Source organism: Taudactylus pleione, unplaced genomic scaffold (assembly GCF_031769625.1).
Source record: "Taudactylus pleione unplaced genomic scaffold, aTauple2 ptg000253l, whole genome shotgun sequence".
NCBI lineage: Eukaryota > Metazoa > Chordata > Amphibia > Anura > Myobatrachidae > Taudactylus > Taudactylus pleione.
Window position 1 is genome coordinate 5,005,567 of NW_028284655.1, and position 11,159 is coordinate 5,016,725.

The 11,159-nt window shown below is 35.8% G+C and overlaps 1 protein-coding gene across 1 annotated transcript; it reads right to left on the reverse strand.

Moving 5' to 3' along the window:
• Window positions 1-2,280: 2,280 nt before the first annotated feature.
• On the reverse strand, window positions 2,281-4,609 carry LOC148515130 (nodal homolog). The gene is made up of 3 exons (XM_088480457.1): window positions 4,351-4,609; window positions 3,412-4,145; window positions 2,281-2,433 (listed from the first exon to the last, which is right to left on the reverse strand). The coding sequence occupies exons 1-3, from the start codon at window positions 4,607-4,609 to the stop codon at window positions 2,281-2,283; spliced, it is 1,146 nt and encodes a 381-aa protein (XP_088336583.1).
• Between the last annotated feature and the right edge of the window lie 6,550 nt (window positions 4,610-11,159).

The window sequence follows — 11,159 nt, forward strand, 5'->3', positions numbered from 1 at the left end:
TTTACGGTAGCCAAAAAAGTTATTCTTGTGCACTGGACAAGCTCCGCTTCACCAACCCTCTCAGAAGTACTAAAGAAGATGTTACAACTACTATATTTTGATACACGTTTGACGATACCTGAAATAAACAAAGGCGTAGAAAAATTTTATATGAAGTGGGAATTATTTATTAATACATTGGAAACGTTTTCCCCAGAGCTCATCATAAAATTGTATGAAAATACTGATTGGTATTCACTTAGACGCAGTAGTTCAGCATCAGATACTGGGTTCGCTACCTCTATTAGTTGGAGTACCGCAAGGCTCTGTCTTAGGTCCTTTGCTATTCTCAATCTATACCACCTCTCTTGGCAAACGAATCCGCTCTTTTGGATTTCAGTACCATCTGTATGCGGATGATACTCAAATCTACCTATCCTCTCCAGATTTATCACCATCTGTATTGGTCCATGTCACTGAATGTATTTCTGCCATTTCATCTTGGATGTCATCTCGCTACCTGAAACTTAATATTTCTAAAACAGAATTAATTATATTTCCACCAGCCAATAACAGTTACCAATCTGATCTCTTTATCACTGTTGATAACTCAACAATCCACCCCACCCCACCCCACAAGCTCGCTGCCTTGGTGTCATCCTTGATTCTGAACTGTCCTTTGTTCCCCACATTCAATCTGTCTAAAAAAATAATGCTACATACATCTAAAAAACATATACAAAATTCGACCATATCTCACACAAGACACTGCAAAAACTCTAATCCATGCACTCATTATTTCCCGCATTGACTATTGCAATAGTCTCCTTACTGGCTATCACCATTACAATCCATTATGAATGCAGCTGCGAGGCTTATCTTCCTTGCCAAATGTTCATCGTCTGCTGCCCCGCTCTGTCAGTCCCTCCATTGGTTGCCGGTTTTCTACCGTATTCAATACAAAATACTGTTACTTACACATATGGCCATTAACCGAATTACACCAACATACATCTCTTCACTCATCTCACAATATCTCCCAACCCGACCTCTCCGCTCAGCACAAGATCTGCGTCTCTCATCCCCGCGCATTACTTGCTCCCATTTACGGTTACAGGACTTTCTTCGGGCTGCACCCACTCTATGGAATGCCTTACCACACACAATAAGACTTACCTCTAGTCTTCAATCCTTCAAGCGTTCCCTGAAAACTCACCTCTTCAGATAAGCTTATCAGATTCCAGAACTGACCACATAACCTTCATAGCTTCCATGTCTTATTCCATCCCCTCTCACAGTCCACACATAACCTCACATATTGTCTTTCTTTCACATACTCCTGACATTTGGCCGACATTCCTGTGTGACTGGATCATGCAGCCCACCAAGAAACTCTGCATTCTGCCTGGACCAAATTGCAATATATAGCACCTATCCTTGTGTATCAATGCCTATTTCCCTTTAGATTGTAAGCTTGCAAGCAGGGCCCTCTTACCTCTATGTCTGTCTGTTATTACCCTGTTTTGTTCTATCAATGTTTCCAATTGTAAAGCGCAACAGAATATGCTGCGCTATATAAGAAACTGTTAATAAATAAATAAAAATAAGTCTACTCTCATCTAATATAATGCTAAAGCACACAACTGAGCAATTCATTATTTCATTCCTATTCTATCCACATGCTCTCGTTCTTTTTATCGAAAGAATGATACGCCAATGTCCAAATGAAGCCATGAAATGATCATCTTCCTGATCTCATCCCCATCCCCTTCCTTCCCTTCTTGTATTATCCTTTTGTCCCCCCAGGTACATATTATTATAGTCTTCTAAAACGTGTTGTTTTATATGTTATGGTACTCACATTATTCAAGGTCACAATATATAATTCCTCTATACCTGTAGTTTTATTGAAAATAGGAAACCTCTGGCAAACACATTTTGGATGTGATTAATGATTCAGTATAGTTTCTAGGATTGTTCTTATGTCAGAAATACAATTTCTCTTTTTTTGTCAATATGTACGGACTTGTTCTGTGGTTTCCATGTTATTTTATTATCTTTGAATATGAAAACTCAATAAAGATATTTTAAAAAAAAAATTACAGCAGTCATACAGTCTTATTTCTACTTTGTTTATTATGTACAATTGACATTTCAATGTATACTGGACATCATATTAGATCATTAACACAAACCTAGCAAAAACAAGGAACCTATTAACATTCCATTTTTTTTAAATTCTTCATTTTGTTTATTCTTAATAAAATAGGAAAATCAGGTTTTAAATTCATGCCCTCATTGTTAATTTAAACCACAATCTTCAATTATCATGTCATCATGGTGTCTTAGAACAAGGTTCTTATCTTCATAAAAGAGCATGGACAATGGGCGCATATTCAGTGGGACACACGCAGAACATTCCTCTCTCCCTGTACCCTTTGACTTCACAAGATTCTACAAAAACACAACAAAAAAGCCAATTAGAATAAGTGATCATTCGCTGCTGCTATCAATCAAGGTTATATACTGTGCAGCCTTTTTGGGTGTGGCTCATAACCCTAGATGCTTCCTCTGTACCTAGAGGGGGGGGGACATTGTATCTGCAATTATATGGTGAATGAAGCACATATGCTAGTTCAAAGGTTCCCAAACTCCGCCATAAGGATTCTTGAGTCCAGATGGTTAAATCATATGACTTAGGTACTAATTAAGTCACTTTTGCTGAACCATGAGTATCCTCAAAAAATGTGGACTGTAATAGTGGAGTTTGGGAACCTCTGTGCTAGAGTAAAAACTTTCCCTTGAAGTTGGGCTGCAAGCTTAAATGTTTTGATCAAAATATGAACAAAATCCCCATGCTCTTCATTGGCTGAGACCAGCGCTGGCAACAATTATCTCTCTGTATTCTATTCATATATGGCATAAATAATGCCATGAATCTATAATTTGCGTAAAACCAAGTGTGGACATATTTCTTATCAATAAGCGTACACTTCACCTATATTCTAGATAATGGTAGAAGTAAACTAATGTGAACTGTAAACCACTGAAATTGATTGAATTAAAACAAGTTCACATACATATTGCAAAAATATTACATACATAATAACGTCCAAAAATATTTCTGACTTTCAAGGGAAACAAAGTTATTGCAATTCACACCATTCTACAATATCTCTGGTGGGGGGGGGGGGTGTTATAACTGAAAACTTTATGTATGCAAAGTGACTCTTAACCTTATATAATTATGGTTTATATAATAAAGTGTGATATAAACATCATTTAAGAGATTGAATGAAAATTAGTTTACAGCGATATGGCAGAATGCTCTGACCAACATTCAAGGCATAAAACAGTCATCTCCATTCTACAATATATACACATATTTACTGGGAGGGGGGTTGTTAATGACAACAATAAGATTATTCTTACCTTTATGTAGTCATAGTTTGTTGTCTTTGATCTTCCCTTAAATGAAGCATGGCAGGTACCCACACATTGGTATGCATTATACCTTTTGGGGTAGACAACCCAGTTGTCCCATCCGATCTCATTGAAGTCCACCACCATGTCCACTTTCCTACACAGAGGTTTCTGTTCTTCCACTGTTGTGGATTTAGTGCTGTGTGGTTCAGTTTGCTGTTTATCACTTCTACTCTTTTTGTGGCTACATAATCTAGCCATATATTTAAAGTTTGCTGCCAATTTTTTGATGAGACTGGAAGACCTGATTTTGGAAAATAATGTGTCCTTGGTAAAAAATACAATGAAGGCTTGATCTGTAGTGATCTTATGTGGCAAGACATGAGCTGTGGAGTATTCTGATTGAGATGCTGTATTGTCTTCTTCAGGCATTTCTTTTGATTGTGTAACTCCTTCTTCACGGATGGCCAATTTATTTCCCCATTGAAGATTCTGCGCCACCATCTTGGTAACATTAAAAGATTTCCAAGAAGAATACTGTTTAGCAGGTATATTTTCCACAACTGACCCCAGGAATAGCTTATCAAGACTCTTTGTGGTGTGGTAGACCTCCAATGTGACATTGCTGGATTTCATAAATGATGGGAGATGAATTCTGACTTCAACCAACCGTAGTTCCTCTGTCCTCAAGATTGGAGAGAGGTCAAAAGTCAATGACCAGCGATTATCCTTTACAGTACAATCTGAAAATGAAATACAGTATTTTACTATCAGAAAATATACATTGTTACATTTGCTTGAAAAGTTACAAAATAAAGAAGTTTCTGGCAAAAACTATTGTTTGTAGAGCTGAGCTACACACAACTATCAGTTAATGAATATTTATATTACAATTATAAAAACGAATAAACTACCAGATGTAAGACTATAATAAAGTGCTATACTCACTTTTTGCAGACAAACTCTGGACAGTGTCCGATTCTTCCAGTATTTGATCTTCTGGTCTCTGAAGATCTTTGCTTTTCCCTGAGAGAGTTTGATAAAGATGCACCATGTATAGAGGGATCTTTGATTCCTTTGGATGACTGTTAGCGATTTCAGGAGGAAATGTGGAGGTCTTTTGCTGTATAGTAATAAAAGGCATCCCCAGCACAAAGCAAATGAATGAAAAATATAAGATGATCTTCATGGCCATCTCTGAAGACATTTTCTGCTCTGTGTCTTGACCAGCTGTAGCTCAGGAGATGCTGACTGCTCAGATGCTCTCCAAGACTAAAATTAAGTTTTAAGGAATCCCAGGCTTTATATAATGGTGGGGACAAAGCTACCTTTGATCTTTACACCTATAGCACGTTGACCTTTGAAGTGATAGTGAAAAGGTTCAAAGCATTAGAAATCAATCATCTTTAAGTTTCTCATGTAATGAGGTTCCTAGCACAATGCAAGTCTAAAAGAAAAATGTTTACAGTTTAATCTTACAAAAATATAAAAATATTGTATTCAAGTTTAATGCTATTAAATAATGTAACTTTTCTCTTGTTAGTTTCTGTTTTTAAAGTATAATGAAAACTATTTTATAATGAAATACATAAAGTGTATGTGTATAGTATCTGCATAGCTGTGACCAATGTATCATATACTTAGTTTTTTGGAATGCTTCATTCTCTGTGCATGAGACTTGAACACAAATCAGAGTTGCATCACAAAAAAATAATTTTTTTGAGCTGATCTAGACTTTTTCACTAACACTTTATTAATTCCAATTATCACTTTAACTCACCATAGGCATATAGGGCACATCAGTCACTTTTCTCTCTCTATGGCTGCCCCTGTACTTTTTCCTGCAATTATGCCACAAATTATTTATTGTATATGGAAAATATTTGCTTTATAATAGAAATTACTACTTCATTCTGGATTAAGTATTAAAAATAATATTAATAACCAATTATACTGAGGTAGTAATAGGAAATAAAGCTTGAAGCAATGCTGCAATCAATTTTTATTGGGCGTGAGATGTGGTTCACTTTAACAAGTTATTCAGTACAGGGTAACTTTTCAAATATGTATACAGGTTATATAGATAATTACTGTAAATACTGAGACCACTGCCAGGGTATTAAAGGTTGGATGGTTTGCGTCTTGATAAACATTTTGTGGAAGCTGCTCTTTCTGGCTTACAAGCAGTGTCCTATTACCAAGGCCGCAACTAGGGTGGTTCGACATGTGCCACGGCACCGGGCACCGCATGCTTGTCGGCAGTGCCTGTCAATTTTCTGTTTGACACATGATCTCTCAACTGAAGTGCATGAATGTGGTATAAGGATTGGTGTCCTAATCCATTTTCTTGGAGGGTTCTTAAAGTATACATTATGTAGGTGTTCTTTAAATGTTACACATATGTATGTTACATTGTGCCATGTGATGTGGAAAGAGGCATCATAGTGTAGCATGTGCTTCCTCTGGGTGCCAGGGCTCATTGGAACAGGCTGGGGTAGAGGAGGAAAAGGGGGCCCTGACTGTTAGATGAATACTGGGCCACACAATTTCTGATTGTAACCCTGAAAATAGCCACCGATCCCCGATTCAGGTACTACCAACACACCTCGAGTACTTTTCCGGTGATTTCATCTGCGGGCGCAGAGTACATACACGGATCTCCCCGCCGCTTATATTTGCTGAATAATACACTAAAAGTTGAGCTATTTCAGTCAGTGATCTATATTGTTATTGACATTGAATGTTTTTTTTAAATTGTTATTTTAGCCTATTCATGTTGGAAACTGTTGGGTTTATTTTTACTTTGCATTCTTGATCCAATCTGTGTCGACAGAGTGTTATCCATATTACAAAATGTAATGTTACTAGTACTTCCATGTGTGATCATTCAATAAAATAGCTTTGATTGACATAAATAAGAAAGTAGAGAAACCAGCCTCCGACGTGTTATATGTAACTGTGCTATAAGGGAAAAAAAAGGGACTAAAATATTTAAAAATGGGAAAGACTGCAACATGGGAAGTTTTCTAGATATTTGATCTATATTTGTACATTGTACTTATGTTTGTATTTTGGTTCTTATTAGTGAAGGACAGGTAAAATATGTCACAGACAAACCTGGGGTTTAAAATATTTTTTTTTATATATTCTTACATAAAATGTTATATTTATTTTAATTGTAGACCATATTATTTAATCTGAATCATTAATACAATATTTGTGAACCATTTCGGAGAAGGGCAAACTATTGGGCCAATATTTCAATCTGTCTTGTGAACCAAACAGTAGATATTTTGCTCATCACTAGACATGCAATTATTGATGATAGGGGCGGTAAGGTAATAATATTTGAATTAACATAATTGCAGTAATTGTAGAGGATGCATATAATTTATGCTAGCTAAGAACATACAACACAATGACTCCTCAAAATCTAAAATTTGTTGTTCATTAAACATTTGTTAACTGTGCTACTTTCTTTCAGATTCTTGTAATTTCAATAAAATGTGGTTAAAATATTGAAAAATGTTTACACAATTTAAAATCCATCTATTAATAGCACAATTATATATTATTTTAAACACAATTATCCATTTAAAAAATACCAAATGAACTATGTAACATGAAATGTATACAGAAAGTGCAGCTGGGGTATTTTTTTACCTTTGACCAAGTATCACTTAGGCTCATTCAGTATCACTTTATTTGATATTACAGAGTGAAATGCTAATTTATGTTTAGATATTCACACGTACAGGAGAACTTTCATACATGAAAGGTAAAAATGAGCTTTGTTTCTTTAATGTAACAAAGTCAATCAATATATTTGTTTAATTACACAAATATGTAAATGTTTAAATTCCTTTGATCATTTGCAAGTCACACCTACATTTGTGTGTGTCAAATATTAAATGGTTCATGTTCTGTAAAGGAATAATGCAAAACAAGATGTTTGATACAATTCCAAAGCTTGTATAATTATATATTTGTTTAGTTGTATTTCATTTAATTGTTAGAACTTGTTTCAAATAAGTTGTTGCTACTGTGTCAAAATTTAATAATTAGTACTAATTTCTAGAATGCATTTAATTTAATTTTAAAGGTTTGCAGCTTATTATGAATAGGTAGAATCTAAATTAGCTTCCTGTCAATGAGTCAGTAGTAGCAGTTGTCTAATATTCAGTATAAATATAATACAGTATGCACTAATATCATATTCTAACTAACTTTCAAAAAAGTCTTCTAGCATTGGGGTATAAAAATGTAATGTGTTACTGTATTATAATTTATTATTATCATTTACTTGTATAGCACCAGTATACTTCCATAGCACTTGACAAAGAGGTGAGAGGGCACTGCTTGAAAGCTTACAATCTATAGGGAAACAGGAGTATGATACACCAAGTAAAATGCACTTATTCTGTATTGTTGCAGACCGATAGCAATGGAAAAAGTACCTAGTGGATCTATGTGATCCAAGTCATGTGTCCGAGGGTTTTTGAAATGAGAAAAACTGTACATTTTTATAAACTGTGTGGTTTCGTGGTCATCTGGTATAAATGTCTAGAGATTTAAATAGTGATTCTGTAATTTTGTAATCTTGCCTAATGAAATGAGTTTGCAGAGAACGCTCAATAGTTTTAAGGCATGGGGAGCTTCTTGTTGTACAGAGTAGAAGGGGGTTGAGTTGGGAGATATTTGGAGACAAGGGAAGATATGTATGTTGGTGCGGTTTTCTTGATGGTTTTATTGCTGAAGTACATAGAATCAATGAAGGGACTGACATAGTGTAGTTAGTTTGGGGTAAGAGAATTGAGAAGAGATTTAAACTAATTAAAGAGACATTTTGGGTTGGAAGGCTGAGTGTACTTGAGAGATTTGAAAAGTTTTTGTTTGGCAGTGTCCAGAGCTTTCCTATAGGTATTTTGTGTAGGAATATAAATGCAGACGTCATGAGAAATAATATTTACTAAACTGACTTTCTACTACATAGGGGAAATTTGGACGGTAACATGTTTCCTTAGTGTGCCATGGCTGAGACCATGAATGATGCTGAGAGAGGTTTGCTGGATTTTGTGAATCTGAGTATGTATGGAGATATAAGGGGTGGGGGGATGTAACATCCGGTGAGATGCAGGCATTGGGCTTGAGTCTACTGAGTCTGCCCAAATTTTAAATCTGCAATAATTTAAAAGGCAAAACCAACCAAGTCTCACTAGAATGAATGGGTTCCATGCCATACTCATTTACATACTTTATATAATGTTACAAACTGCTAGTAAAAGCGTGTATATTGCCCACCTGTAAGTAGGAGGCCTAAACTTGTATTCTATTGACAATAAGAAATACATTTTAAAATTTCATGTTTCAGTTTGCTGAGATCCTGTGTAATGATTTAACCATTTTGTTCACATTAGGCATTTTATTTTTATTTGTTGAAGGCATCCATGATATATATTTATATTGTGCTTTCCTTTGTTATGTGCATTTATTTTACCAGCGGTCCCAAATGTTGTGGATCTTGTGTATATATACTGGTGTATATGTATTGTTCATAATCAGCTGGGTCATTAAGTAGAAATCTCAATTTAAAGATATCAGGGTATTACAGAGTAAACCATACTCTAGCCATAATGAATCTGGCAAGGGTGGAGAAACAAAGGACATATTTATGGATAGTTTTACTATAATCTTCAAAGCAAGACCAAATAGACACAGTTTAGGCACTGTAGGGAGGATTCATAGGGGCATGGACTTCTGTCCATGAACCAAAAAGTATGGATGGACACCAGGACAAGCCCAAAGTTTTTTGACATCATATCTTATTAAGATCAGTATATTGTTGCCATACTGATGCATTGCTCAATATTTTTGTCACAATAAATTATTTGCATTCATTCACTGATGTGCTGGCTGACAAAAATTGTTTGTCTTCAATGGTCTCTGTCTCTCTCAATATATATTGCAACTTCTTCAAACAACTGGACTTCATGAGCCGTGGTGCTCTAAAGCCATAAAATAAAATACAATAGATATAAATAACCAGCACTCATGGGGGACACAGTAATGTGAGAAAACAGTGGTTAAACCACTGAAGTGAACACATTGGAATGGAGACACCGAAGTGGGTCACATGATGTGCGCAGGGCCGTGTGGCTAACATGTCCTTTTGCCAACCAGATTGATTTTTAATGTAAAACTGCATAAGCTAAGGGATACAGCATCTTAACACTGAATATATCATTAGACGGAGTTAAGGACACAACTCCTGTTCCAACATATCTTGAAGGCTCTCTATTAGACTGAGATCTGGTGGCTGTGGGGGCCATTACAGTGTTCTGAACTCATGGCAATGTCCTTGGAACCAGCTTGACATGACATGTGCTTTGTGACATGCCAGATTATCTTGCTGGAAGTAGTCATTAGATGACGGGTAGACTTAGGCCATAGCGGGATGCACATAGTCACAATAAACTCAGGTAGGCTGGAGCATTTAAGTTATGCTTAATTTTTATTAAGGGACACCAAGAAACATTCCCTGAACCATTACACTACAGCCACCAGCTTGAACCAATGACAGAAGGTAGAATGGATTCATGTTGTTGACACCAATTTTGACCCCACCATCTGTATGTAGCAGAAAAAAATGGATATTTGTAAGATCAGGTGATATTTTTCCAGTCTTTATCTGTCCAGACTGTTTCCTGTTCTTAGCTGGCAGGAGTGAAACCCGGTGTGGTCTTCTACTGCTGTAACCCACCCATTTCAAGGTTCTTTGTATGTGGATTCAGCTATACTCTTCTGTATACTGCAAATGTGACATATGGTTATCTGAGTTACTGTTGCCTTCCTGTTAGCTTGACCCAATCTGCCTATTCTCCTCTGATCTCTCTCATTAACCTCAAGTATTCACCCACTGTATGCTTTTTGTTTTGCTCACAATTGTTTATAGACTTTAGAGACTGTGCTGCTTGAAACTACCTGGAGAACAGCAGTTTCTTGGACAGTGTAACTGTCACTCTTTTATTACTTTGATCTGGTATCACTTAGTCCCTTCCAGTATGACTTTATTTGATGCTATTGAGTATAATGCTAATATAAGTTTAGTTTTTAACACTTAGGTCTTTCATGCCTGAGTGGGTAAAACCATGTAATATTTGCATCTTTACTTTAATCATTCAGAATATTTTCTGATGTTCCACTACACAAATATGTGTAGATCCCTTTGGTCTTTTGCAAGCAATGAGCTATATATATATATATATATATATATATATATAAAATCAAATATTTCATGGCTTGTAATTTGAAAAAAGAGGATAATGCAAAACCTATATGACTAAAATAGGACCAAATATGTAGAGTGAATCTTTTGTTTAGGTCTCTTTACAATAAATGTTAGAGACCTTTGCAAGAAGTTGTTGCTCTATGAATTAATAATTAGCATTCATATTTCCCAACAACAATAACTATGATGATAATAACAGCAGTAACACTCAAGTATTTTCAAGCCAACTTTTTGTGCCATCTCACGTTCTATTGACAAGAGAGTGAGCACAGCATGTCTTCCCTGCATCATTGATATCTTCAACTTTATATTGGAGGAAAAACTTCACTCAGCATTGACCACAGACAGAGAGGGTCGAGAAGGATGCAAAGAGCAATGAATGTGCTGGGGACAATACCTGTCCTGTCAGCTAATCTTTACAGTACATGCAAAGCTTTTTACATTTTGTGGAGAGACACACTCTAGGACT